At 37.6% G+C, this 13,898-nt stretch overlaps 1 protein-coding gene and 3 pseudogenes across 1 annotated transcript; all 4 read right to left on the bottom strand.

Moving 5' to 3' along the window:
• Positions 1–4,444: 4,444 nt before the first annotated feature.
• Positions 4,445–5,136, bottom strand: LOC132190751 (beta-amyrin 6-beta-monooxygenase-like). Its single transcript, XM_088510592.1, has 2 exons — positions 4,949–5,136; positions 4,445–4,799 (listed from the first exon to the last, which is right to left on the bottom strand). The coding sequence occupies exons 1-2, from the start codon at positions 5,069–5,071 to the stop codon at positions 4,500–4,502; spliced, it is 423 nt and encodes a 140-aa protein (XP_088366718.1). The 5' UTR covers positions 5,072–5,136; the 3' UTR covers positions 4,445–4,499.
• A 1,677-nt stretch (positions 5,137–6,813) lies between these two features.
• LOC148583558 (beta-amyrin 28-monooxygenase pseudogene) lies at positions 6,814–10,421 on the bottom strand (annotated as a pseudogene).
• A 761-nt stretch (positions 10,422–11,182) lies between these two features.
• Positions 11,183–11,973, bottom strand: LOC132189484 (beta-amyrin 6-beta-monooxygenase pseudogene; annotated as a pseudogene).
• A 207-nt stretch (positions 11,974–12,180) lies between these two features.
• Positions 12,181–12,660, bottom strand: LOC148583557 (beta-amyrin 6-beta-monooxygenase pseudogene; annotated as a pseudogene).
• Positions 12,661–13,898: the final 1,238 nt, after the last annotated feature.

Raw genomic sequence — 13,898 nt, 5'->3', positions numbered from 1 at the left:
TTTCTTCAGAGAAGTACGGTAACAGGTTTAGCTGCTGTGTCTTCTTCAGATGATCCAAATTCAGACACTACCCAGTTATGGCATATGCGGTTGGGTCATATGAGTGAAAGGGGTATGACAATCCTAAGCAAACGGGGTTTGCTTTGTGACCAGAAAATAGGATCTTTTGACTTTTGTGAGCATTGTGTGTTCGGGAAATAGTGCAGAGTCAAGTTTAGTACAGGCATCCACAGAACAAATGGTACATTGGATTATATCCATTTAGATCTATGGGGTCCCTCTCAGGTTCCATTAAAGGGTGGTGCTCGATACTTTGTTACATTTATGGATGATTATTCGAGAAAAGTCTGGGTATATTTTTTGAAGAAGAAAAGTGATGTGTTTGTCACTTTCAAGCAATGGAAGACATTAATTAAGAATCAGACTGGGAAGAAAATCAAGCGACTCAGAACAGACAACGGCATGGAATTTTGTGGTGGTGAATTTAATAAATTCTACAAGGATGAAGGCATCGCTAGACATCGCACAACTAGTCATACTCCACAGCAAAATGGGGTTGCTGAGCGGATGAACAGGACTCTCTTGGAGAAAGCATGTTGCTTACTTTCAAATGCCGGGTTGTCTAGAGATTTTTGGGCTGAGGCAATCAATATTGCTTGCTATTTGGTCAACCGTTCTCCATCAACAGCCATTGATTGTAAAACTCCTTATGAGGTACGGTTTGGTACTCCTACTAATTATTCATTTTTAAAAACTTTTGGTTGTCTTGCTTTTTGTCATGTGAATGATGGTAAGCTTGAGCCTAGGTCAAAGAAATGTATATTTCTAGGCTATGCGGATGGGGTGAAAGGATATAGATTGTGGTGTTTTGATCCTAAATCACCTAAGTTTATAGTTAGTAGAGATGTTGTATTTGATGAATCTGCTATGCTTCACCCGAGAAAGGAGTCTATTGTTTATGCAGGAAAGGAGTAGGGTTTTAGCAAAGAGGTGGAGCTTCAGGTGGAGGCTTCACAAAGGGTGTGAGATAACACTCAAGATCAGCCTGTTACAGATGTTCATGATTCCTGTTCTGATGATGATGATCCACAAGAAGAGCAAGAGACCAGTATTGCAGCTGGTAGACAGATGAGGCAGATTAGGCCACCTCAGAAATATGGCTATGCAGATTTGGTAGCATATGCACTTACTGTGGCAGAGGACACTGCAGTCCAGGAGCCTTCCACTTACTCAGCAGTTGTCACAAGTAGTGAGTCTGCTCAATGGGTTATTGCCATGAATGAGGAAATTGAGTCTCTTCATAAGAACCAAACATGGAAATTGGTGAAATTGCCTAAAGGCGATAAAACTGTTGGTTGCAAATGAATCTTCAAGAAAAAGGAAGGAATCCCAGGTGTTGAAGATGCAAGGTTCAAGGCACGTTTGGTAGCAAAGGGCTATAGTTAGAGAGAAGGTATGAACTTCAATGAAGTTTTCTCTCCTGTTGTGAGACATAGTTCTATTCGTGTTTTACTTGCCATGGTTGCTCTAAATGATTTGGAACTTGAGCAACTTGATGTGAAAACTGCATTTTTGCATGGTGAGCTTGAGGAAACCATTTACATGCATCAGCTAGAAGGGTTCATTGCTGAAGATAAAGAAGATCATGTTTGTCAGTTGAGGAGGTCGTTGTATGGTTTAAAACAATCTCCAAGACAGTGGTACAAGCGCTTTGATAGATTTATGATCGGACATGGTTACACAAGAAGTAGTTATGACAGCTGTGTGTATTACAGGCAATTGTTAGATGGTTCTTTTGTTTATTTGTTACTCTATGTGGATGACATGCTTATTACTGCTGAAAGCATGTTCGAGATTAAAAGATTGAAATCTATGTTGAGTGATGAGTTTGAAATGAGGGATTTGGGTGCTGTGAAGAAAATCCTTGGTATGGAGATTCACAGGGATAGAAAAGCAGGAAAGTTGTACTTGTCACAGAAAAAGTACATTGAGAAAGTACTTGAACGTTTTGGTATGCATTATTCTAAACCAGTGAGTACTCCACTTGCAGCTCATTTTAGACTCTCAGCAGCGTCAGCGTCACAGAGTGAGGAGGAGAAGCAATTCATGTCACGTGTTCCTTACTCTAGTGTAGTTGGAAGCATCATGTATGCTATAGTGTGCACTCGTCCAGATATTTCACAGGCAGTCAGTGTTGTTAGTCGCTACATGGCGAATCCGGGCAAGGTTCACTGGTAGGCAGTGAAATGGATACTCCGTTATTTACGGGGCACTACAGATGTTGGTCAAGTCTATGATAGAGGTAGTGGTATCAGTTCCAGTGTCACTGGTTATGTTGATTCAGATTATGCTGGTGATTTGGATAAAAGAAGATCTCTAACAAGTTTTGTTTTCACTCTCTCGGGGTGTGCCATTAGTTGGAAAGCGACTTTATAGTCGACGGTTGCTTTGTCCACTATGGAGTCAGAGTATATGGCAGCACTAGAGGCAGTGACAGAAGCAATTTGGCTCAGAGGTTTGGTTAGTGATCTGGGTTTGCAGCAGGATGAGACTGTTGTATTTTGTGATAGCCATAGCGCAATACATTTGACCAAAAATCAAATGTATCATGAAAGGACCAAACACATTGATGTCAGATATCATTTTCTTTGGGAGGTCGTGACACAAGGTGATATCATAGTGAAGAAAATTGGTACGGCGGAAAATCCAGCAGACATGTTGACTAAGCCACTTCCAATCCTCAAGCTCAAGCATTGCTTGGGCTTGATTGGTGTTTGTAGTTTGTAATTACCCTTAGGGGTGTTGGAGGAGACGTCTTGAGGAGATTTGAGTTAAAGACTTGATGAAATTCAAGTCAAGGTGGAGATTTGTTAGAAGAGGTGACTTTCATTTCCTCTTCAACCTCACCGTGGGCCCCAAACAATTATGGTCACTTTTACACCCATACCTTTTGACTTAAGCTTCTCTCTCTCACACGTCCATTTTGTCCCTTCTTTATTACGCTTCTTCTAGAAGCTTTGACAAAATGGCTTTGTTGTTAAATGTTGAAGCCATTCGGTCAAGAACAGAGGCAGCAACTTTTAGTTGAGAAAATTGAGAGAAAGAAGAGCTGAAGTTGCCGAGAGAGAGAGACCTGTGTTGTGCTGTAGAGAGAAGAAGATACACTATTTTTCTTCATTTGGATCTCACATTTGGAATGCTGAAAAGCTTAGAGAAATTTAGAGAATATTTTCTCTTTTGTGTTTAATTCTCTTTTGAGTGAGATTGGGGTATATTGGGGCTTTTGGGTTTGAGTGGTTTTGTTTGTACTACTCTTTGTATTCCACTATTTTGTTAATGAATTTTTCCTGGATCGTCTCCGCCAGTGGATGTAGGCTTGTTAAGCCGAACCACTTAAATCTTGGTGTCTTGTGTGGTTGTGTTATTTTTTTTATTCTGCACTTTTTCTACTTCTTTGGTGATCTTGGAATTTGCATTTGTCACAACACATCCAATGCCTATAAGCTCCTCTCGGCTAAGTTAGGGAGAAAACCCTAACCTCTTGTCTTGGAGAAACATGGCTAGGAGTTGACTATAGTTTTATCCCTAAAAACAAAAATGTTGGTGGCTGTAAATGGGTATCCCGCATCAAACATCATGCTAAAACCTCGATTGAGCGTTACATAGTCTACTTTGTTGTTGAAAGGCTATCATCAACAACAAGGCCTGGATTGTTCAGAAACTTTTAGCCTCGTTGTCAAACCCACTACCGTTCGATCAATTCTCTCCATTGTCATCTCTTCTAGTTGGTGTTTACGTCAAATTGATATTCAAAATGCCTTTCTTTATGGTTTTCTAGAAGAGGAAGTTTCATGGTTCAACCTCTAGATTTCCTCATCCACAATTTCCGAATCATGTGTGTTGTCTACATAAATCATTGTATGGCCTTAAACAAATGTCGAGCATGGTTTTCCCGACTTAGCACTTGTCTCTATACACTCTGTTTTATTGGCTCCAAAGCATATTCCTCTTTATTAATTTTTTGCCAAGGATCCTCAATTATCTATTTCCTTATTTATGTTGACGACATTATCATGACCGATTCGTATCCTATGGCCATTGAGTCACTCATCAAGTTACTTAATACTGACTTTACAATAAAGGACCTTAGCTATTTCAATTTCTTTCTTGGGGTCGAAACTCTGTCTCTAACCATTTATTTCTCACATAGAGGAAGTACATTGTGGATTTACTCAAAAGATCGAAGTAATATGGCTCTTGCCAAATCAGTAATCACTCCTATGGCTACAGCAAATCGTATAGATTGTATCATTATTTTCTTACCTTTGTATTTGGTGTAAACCCACGCAAGAAAACAAAAAAAAAAAACAAAAACAAAAACAAAAACAAAAACCACAGAAGGAGGAAGTGTGGAAAATACAAACCATTCAGTTGTTGATATTTTTCTGATTGTCGATAGACAGCTGCTGGCATAAGGTTTATTACATCAACTCTTGACACTAATTATTGAGAGGGTGTAGGTGAACCAGAAGACCATTCTCTGGAATAGGTGATGGATTGTATATAAACTTTTCATTCGGATTTACTTTCTCCAATTTGAATTTGGTCACCACATTATGCATGAATGTGAGAATTTCCAATCGTGCGTACTCCTTTCCAGGGCACATTCGAGGTCCTCCTCCAAATGGTACAAAAGTGTACGGTGCAGGCCCCCTCCCTTCAAATCTTGAAGGATCGAACTTCTCTGGTTCAGGGAAATATTCTGGATTTTTGTGTGTTGAATTTACAGTCCAATATGTCTGCAAGAAAATGGATTCACAAAAGTAAATCTCAAGCCGGTTCTAGTTCAGCTTCAAGAGACGGAACCAGGCGGCGGGGGCAGTAGCCTCATTCATGAGAAATCCTGATTCCGTCCCTGTTAGCTTGTATTTGCATAATTGTTACATACCTTCCATCCCTTTGGAATTGTAACACCCGCATAACTAAAGTCAGCTGTGACCTCTCTGAATCCTCCTTGAGCAGGAGATGCTAACCTCATTGCTTCGCATGCCACATTCCAAGAATACTTCATCTTCTGAATGTCTTCCCAATTCAACAATTCATCTTCACCTTTGGACTTCGCAATCTGCAATTGTTGTGTGTCAACCAAACAAACCACTTTCGTATCAAATTCAAAAATATGTTTTATTGTGTTTGATGTGGTTATTAAAATATAAATTAAATGATTAAATTTACAATTTTTTATCTTTATGTAGGATAAGTTGTAGTGTAACATGGTATTAAAATAAAGGTCTTGAGTTTGAACTTTATCTCCGTAATTCACATTCAGTTTCACTTAAATATTCTATATGTTGAGTGTCACTTGTTGAGAGCAGATTTGAGCCTAAAAAAACACACAAAAGTCTATGAAATTGTTTCTACTCTTGTACCACATTCAGTGGTTTGTATCATCGATACTTGTTGCGACAAAATAATTCAAATATCACAAAATAATAAATAATACAATCACACAAGATACCAAAATTTATGTAGTTTGGCTTAACGAGCTTACATCTATAGGCGAAGATGATCTAGATGAAATTAACTATCATTTATAAAGAGTATTACAAAGAAAACTACTTAAATCCAAAAGATCAGGTTCACCCAATTCTCACTATCGCGCAAAAAAGAAATAAAGAAAGAGAAAACTTCTCTTAATTCCTTGGCCTTTCCGTACTCCAAAACTGAGAGAATACAAGTGAAACAAATGAAGCAAAACGGGTGTATCAAATCTCTTACAAAGCCAATCTTCTTCATTGAAGGACCGAATGGTTGTCTTCAATAATTAAAGGTGTTGTTCTTTCAAAGCTTCTACAAAGAAGCTAAAGAAAAAATAAAAATGAGACAACAAAAATCAACAAGAATGGGGCCACACTTGACTTGTGGAAAGCAAGCCACCACACGACAATACTTTTAAGGATTTACAATGTGGTTGTTAACAGAGTGGCTACAAAGATAGCAAGTGATAATGATTACACATTTGTGGATCATCTCTTATCCCTTTTTGAGGTTAAAGATAACAAGTGGTTAATATATTTAACACTTTTTTAACATAATCCTGAATTAAATGATTAAAATTATAATTTTTTATTTGCTAAAACTTTTAAAATAAGTGAAGATAATTACCACGCGTTTTGAGAAGACCTTCCAAAATTCAAAAACTCTTAATTTACAACCTGAACTTTCAATTTCAATCAATTTACCCCTCTAAATGTTAAAAGTGATAAAATGATGTTTATATCTCTGACTTTTTTATAAAATTTAAAATTTACCCTTATTTCAAATTTTAAAAAAAAAAGAAAAAAAAGAAAAAAGAAAAGAAAACCAAAGGGTAATTTGTTTTTTTTAGGCATTTCTGTTAAAAGTTAACGGTTAAAACTAACAGAAGAGTAAATTGATTAAAATTGAAAGTGCAGAAGTGTAAATTGAGAATTTTTGAATTTTGGAAGTCTTCTCAAAATGCTAGGTAGTTCATGGTCTAAAGTGAAGTTTCCGCTAATAAAATGTACCTCTTAAAACCTCGGCATATACTTGAGGAAGCTCTGCCAGATAATTTAGGACAACTGTAATGGCAGAACTTACCGTATCGTAGCTAGTGATGAAGAAACCTATAATCCTAAGAGCGATCTCCTTCTCCTCCATTCCTCTGCCATTCTCATCCCTTATAAGGATCATGCGAGTCAACAGGTCTTCATGTGTAGACCCTATATTCTCTGACAGCTCCATTTTTCGCTTTCTAATGATGCCCAAAAGCTCCTCACGAACGACTTTGCCTCATTTAACGGCTCGATTGAAAGTTGTACCCGGAAGATTTACTGGAATGGATACGAGGCCGGCAGTAACAAGATTGAAGGGATTTGCAAATCTGGTTACTTGCTCGTTGTCTTGGATGTTCATAAACAGCCGGCAAGCCAATGCAAAGGTGTACTTCTTTGAGAGTGGGAAAAGCTTCAATCCTTTACAAGGGGTTGACCAATCTGTTTCCAAGTGTTGTTTTGACATGGAATCCATGATGGGTATGTAACGTTGCAGAGCTTCTGGTTTGAGAAAATCAGGGCGAATGGCACGCATTTTGGCTGCCTCTGCTTTGGTAGAATGTTCAGCATCGGTGGGGAAAAGAAAAATTCGATCCAATGAGCGCGGCAACCATGTGGTGAGATGCTTGTTCTGATCACTTGAAAACAAGAATTTGTTCCCAGAAGCACCACAAAAGACAGCAAACTTCTCTCCAAGCAAGGAGGTTCTGAACACGTCTGGTGAGTAGTTGCTCATTCTGTCAGCTACGAATTTCTCTGGATTGCCCCTTTTGCTGGCCTTGGCATATTCCAAAGTTTCACCTATGAAAGGCCATCCTTTTCTCCCTGGTGGAAGCTTGGGGGAAATGAGTTTGTCTCTGTAAATGCAGAAGATCAAGAAAGAAAGAGAAATGCTGAGGATTACAAGCTGAAGTAGATGTTGTAATATTTGTTACAAACATTCATTTTAAGTCATTTGGAAATGTTTTATCATTTGATAATATCTTCTTAAAGGTTTTTATGAGAAATAAAAATCATCTTTAACCATTTTGATTCATAACCGTTTGTATTTATTACTTGGTTATAAGATATAACTTTTATGACCGTTAGTGCTTATTACTTGGTTATGAGATATAACTTTTATGACCGTTTGTATTTATTACTTGGTTATGAGTTATTAAATAAAAATTAGTTTTAATTGATTTTTACCGTTTTGACCGTTAGTCTTTAACAAGTTTTATTGTAGTTTGACCATTTTGTTATTAACAAATGTTTTACCGTTTTTGGTGTTATGACCATTTGGACATTATAAAAAGAAAAGAAAACATCCACAATCCCATGGTAGAGTGAGCTTGCAACAAGAAAGAAAGAAAGGCAAACTCATTTTCTTTATAAAAGAGTTTTGTCCTATTTTAGAATATCAATTGCATAGAATTCTATTCTATTCAATTTCTATTTTCTCTTTGCGGTTTTTTTTTTAAGAAGATCAAAGGGTTGTTCTACTAGTCTTCGTTATTGGAAGTGCGTCCTTAACGGAGGTAGACGCTATAGTCTAATCCTGGGAGGTTGCGTGTCAAAGGATCCGATCGCACCGAGTTATACACTCCGGGAGGCACGAATCAATCTTTAAGGACAACGCTCTTGCGTGATTCTATAGCACATTGTGAGATCTTTCCATACTCTACTTTTCATCTCTTGTATTTTATTTATTTTATTGTTAATTTTTAGATTGCAATGATTTTATATCAATGAGAATTTGTGCACTATCCAAAATTATTTTCAACAGTAGATACACAAGGAAGAGGTCCATATCTCTCTCTAGTCTCTACTTACAAGAAATGAAAATGAAAAAAGGCAACTTTGGTGCGGGGCAAGAACCAGCAAACACACCTGGGATTTAAATAGGCAAAAATTGCATGTGTCTACAATTCGCTAAATCTCAACCATTTGTTTGTAATGATCAGCTGGAAACAAACGACATTATTAATATAGAAAAGCGTAGAAAAAAAAAAACAAACAAACCATATTTTAAGGGTAGTCTTGCCCGTTAGAGATAAAGATCAAAGCACTAGAAGGAGATAATATTTATGTCATAGTCTAAGATCGAGTTTACTTTGTATTATAGTTCTTGGACTAGTTCAAATATTATCTATTATATAGATTAGATGTAGATCAAATATTATCGACTAGCTTAGAAAAAAAAAGAAAAAGAAAAAGGTATAGTTACTAATATTACAAACTCTACATGTTATCTATATATAACATACGCGTAAGATGTGCTCTTGGGTATTAAAGCCTAAAGCACTTTCACATTATTTCATTGCCAACCCAATTTGTATGTTCTTTTTTATTTTTCTGTTTTTCAAAATTACTATTGAATATGTGGGAGTTGTGTATAAAACTCACATAAGAAGACTACAAATTCAATGATAATTTTGAAAAATAAAACAATAGGAGAAGACTTGTGACAAAAAAAAGAATAATTTCTCTTTTAAGAAGGTCGACCACCCCAAAACACGAAACTCGTCGATGGTGGGTAAATCAACCATATATACCATTTGACCTTAATTTTGTTTTTTGTTTTTTGTTTTTTTTTTTTTAATTTCTTTTTCCCTACATTGAGATGGTGCGATTCATTCTGTCACCCATTGCAAATTACAAATGCATGAAATTCTCAATCATAAAGGACAGCCCCTAATGAGCTGCTCAATGGTCCTAGTGTACGTCTACTGTGTACCCCAACGGCTATTATAACCAGGTCTATGTATATTATGGGATCTATAAGTTTAATCATGAATATGAAATATTAAATATAGAATTTTTGGTTCATTCCTATAAAATAAAATTTCTCTCCCCCCCCCCCCCCCCCCCCAAATGATTGGTGTTCATATATATGACAGTTTACAAACCAATAATAGTTTTATTTTTATTTTTTAAAATTACAAAAAAAAAGTAATGTTATACACCACACTTTTATTTCAGTTTTATCACACCTTGCTAATTTGGCACAATCAATCGGTATTACAAATGAACAAAATTTTCTTCCAAATTGAGACAAAAATAACAAAAAAAAGGAAAGTTAATTAGTGGTACCCCATTAACAAATTGAGATAAAAATGTGATCTATAACATTACTTATTCTGGTGAGAGGAAGAAAATAAAAATTGGAGATTACGATCATGGCCTCTACTTTCCAAGTTCCTTATTTCTATTGCCTACTACAAATTGACAAAATTTTCCTCCAAATTAAGTTTGGAGAAATTTTTTTTCATCCATTATGTTAAACATAAATATGCCCTTAGAATATATGATTTTACTTTATTTTTAATAGACAACGTGACAATTAGATACTATAATGACACATATCAATTTAATAAATTAAATATTTTTTTTTTTCTTAAAATAAAAAATTTAATTTAGGGTAAAACTTTGTCCGCTAGAAATGAAGTGCACCAATGGTTTCGCAAATTTTATCTAGCAGCCTTGCATGTTCAGAATGGAGCAAAATATAACAAAAAGAAAGAAGGGAAATAGATGTGAATAATGTGAAGGAGGCAATAAGGCTCTTGAGTCTTGGAGAGAAGGCATAAAACCACTCTCCAGATACTCCCATAGTGTGGACGGCTAGCTTTACCTCTAAAAACAAAAATGTTGTTGGTATTTCACATCAAACATCGGGCTAATAGCTCGATTGAGCGCTACAAAGCCCGTCTTATTGTCAAAGGCTAGCTATCAACAATTAGGGCTGGATTTTTCAGAAACTTTTAGCCTCGTTGCGGAACCCATTAGCTTTCGCACAATTCTCGCCATTGTCATCTCTTCTGTTGGTGCTTACAGCAAATTGATATTCAAAATGCCTTTCTTCATGGTTTTCTAGAAGATGAAGTTTACATGGTTCAACCTCTTGGATTTCCGCATCCACAATTTCCGAATCATGTGTCGTTTACATAAATCATTGTATGGCCTTAAACAAGCATCCCGAGCATGGTTTTTCCGACTTAGCACTCGTCTCTATACACTCTATTTTATTGGCTCCAGAGCATATACCTTTTTATTCATTCTCCGCCAAGGATCCTCGATTATCTATTCCTTATTTATGTTGAGAACATTATCTTGAACGAGTCATATCTTGTGGCTGTTGAGTTAGTCATCAAGTTACTTAATATTGACTTTGCAGTAAAGGACCTTGGCTATTTCAATTTCTTTCTTGGGGTCTAAACTCTCTGTCTCAAACAATTTATTTCTGACTTTGCAGTAAAGGACCTTTGCAATGTTCTACGGTTATCAATGTACCCTCCAACAGGTACCCTGGCTGTGGCATTTCTTTTTGTGTTTGGAGCAGAAAAAAGAAAACTTCAACAAGAGTAATGGTGAAATTAAGAAGCAAGCACTTCACCAATTTAACATGCTTAGGCAAAGAAACTGTTTTACGAATCAAATTTAAATTCTGTATCAAATAAAAGAACAAAATACAGTATTTTTAGGACAACTTGAACTTAATTTCATAGTATTTTGAAATGTAACATGCCTGCAGATAACAAATTATTGCTGAGGGTGTACTCTTATTGGATGTGACAGCTTCTGGAATAAGGGTTTATTAAACATGGTTGAGACACCAACTCTTGACACTAATTATTGAGAGGGTGTAGGTGAACCAGGAGACCATTCTCTGGAACAGGTGATATATTGTATGTAAACTTTTCATTCGGATTTACTTTCTCCAATTTGAATTTGGTCACCACATTATGCATGAATGTGAGAATTTCTACTCGTGCATATTCCTTTCCAGGGCACAGTTGAGGTCCTCCTCCAAATGGTACAAATGTGTACGGTGCAGGCCCCCTCCCTTCAAATCTTGAAGGATCGAACTTCTCTGGATCAGGAAAATATTCAGGATTTTTGTTGGTTGAATTTAAAGACCAGTATGTCTGCTAAAAAATGGATTCAGAAAAGTAAATCCCAAGCAGGTTCTAGAACGGCTCCCAGGACGGAACCAGGGGTGGGGGTGGAGGCAAGGGCGGAACTAGAATATTGAGTTTTGGGGTAAACATTTTTTTTAAAAAAAAAAATTGGGAGTACAAAAGCTAATTTTTAAAAGTATTTAATTTTTTCTTTTTTTTTTGGGACCACCCCTTGCCTTGGGGGGGGGGGGGGGGGGGGGGGGGGGGTGGGCTGCTAGGGGTGGTTCCACCCCTGGGTGGGGGTTTAGCCTCATTCATGAGAAATCCTGATTCCGCCCCAGTTAGCTTGTATATGCATAATTGCTACATACCTTCCATCCCTTTGGAATTGTAAAACCTGCATAACTAAAGTCAGCTGTGACCTCTCCGAAAGCTCCTTGAGTAGGTGGTGCTAACCTCATCGCTTTGCATGCCACATTCCATTGATTCCAAGAATACTTCATCTTCTGAATGTCTTCCCAATTCAACAATTCATCCTTACCTTTGGACTTATCAATCTGCATTTGTTCTGTCAACCAAACAAACCACGTACACTTGAATATTTTACGTGTTAGGTCTCATTTATTGAGGGCTATATTAGAAAGGTACCATTTAAGACCTTGCTATATACTTGGTGAAACTCTGTCAGATAATTCAGGACGACTATAATGGTAGCACCTACCGTATCATAGCTGCCGAAGAAGAAAGCTATAATCATATAAGCGATCTCCTTCTCCTCCATTCCCATTCTCTTCCCTTACAAGGAGTAGGCGAGTCAACAAGTCTATTTGTGAAGACCCTATATTCTGAGAGAGCTCCATTTTTCGCTTGCTAATGATGCCCAAAAGCTCCTCACGAACGAGTTTGCCTCCTTTAACGGCTCGATTGAAAGTTGTACCGGGAAGATTTACCGGAATGGCTACGAGGTTGGCAGTAACAAGACTGAAGGGATTTGCAAATCTGGTTACTTGCTCATTGTCTTGGATGTTCATAAACAGCCAGCAAGCCAATGCAAAGGTGTACTCCTTTGAGAGTGGGAAAAGCTTCAATTCTTTACAGGGGGTCGACCAATCTTTCTCCAAGTGTTGTTTTGACATGGAGTCCATGATGGGTATGTAACGTTGCAGAGGTTCTGGCTTGAGAAAATCAGGGCGAATGGCACGCATTTTGATTGCCTCTGTGATGAAGATCGTAGGTCCCCTGGAACTGCGATCGATTGCACATGTACTTGCGATCGATCGCAATTCTAGACACTTGCACACCAAGCCTCTGGTTGTGCAATCGATCGCACTTGTACCTGCGATCGATCGTACACGGAGCTGCATTATGTTAATTTTTTGCGTTTTTTATCTTAAACCGACTTTATGTTGTTATTTTATTAGGGTTAGGGTTTTGGGAGTCGTTATTTCGTTATTTTATTAGGTTTTGGGTTTTGGGGGTATTTATGTCATATTTTATTAACTTTAGGGTTTTAGGCTATAAATATATGCTTATAACCTCCAGAGAAAACAGTTGTCTTTTCCTTCAAAACCTAGAGAGTATCTAGTTTTGTTAAGAAGAATTCTTAGATCTTTGATAGAATCTAGATCTAGAGTTATTTATCCGCAACTTATTGATATTTTTCGTTGCAGCCTACTAAGTTACGATGCATCAGTTGGTATCAGAGCTCAATTACTTTCCATGAATAGGGAGGAGTAACTGCTTTGCAAACATGAACGAGGTGCACATGCGCACAGAGGCATCACTTAAAGAGCAACCGGCGATTCATTTAAGGCACATGAGTGGTGGGCCGAACAATTGTCGTCACCAACCAAGACCGCGATTCGCGGAGGCGGAAGGCAAATCTATCGCTGAACCTTGGCAACACACGGAGGATCGATTCAGGGGTATGAGGGATCAAATTGAAGACCTCACTACCCGATTATCCAACTTGTGTGGTCAACATGGGAACGGATCTAGAAACCCGTTTGCGGAGCGCCGAACGTACGGACGTCAGCACCTTGCGCAAGCTCATGCCAATCGGCGGGTAAGTAGATTCGAACTCAAAATTCCGAAATTCGACGAGGATCTAGAACCCGACGAATTTTTGGATTGGGTGTTGGCTGTTGAAGAGGTTTTTGAATTCAACAGGGTGCCCGATGAACAACAAGTCTCTTTGGTGGTACATACATTCCAGGGAAGAGTTGATGCGTGGTGGCAACAACTGAAGAAAACTAGGAAGCGAGAAGGCAAATTGAAGATCAATAGTTGGAAGAAACTATTGAAATATATGCGGGTCGCTTTCTTGCCCCATAGTTATACCATGGGTCAAAAGTCACAAAATTGGAGACAAGGGTCTATGGTTGTGACAAAGAAAACAAAAAAATCATACAAAAAATAGGTATTTAGGGAGACATGGAATGAA

The sequence above is a fragment of the Corylus avellana genome, chromosome 9 (assembly GCF_965113065.1).
Source record: "Corylus avellana chromosome 9, dhCorAvel1.hap1.2, whole genome shotgun sequence".
NCBI lineage: Eukaryota > Viridiplantae > Streptophyta > Magnoliopsida > Fagales > Betulaceae > Corylus > Corylus avellana.
The sequence above is the reverse complement of the archived record's forward strand: the minus strand, read 5'-3'. Positions and strand labels throughout refer to the sequence as shown.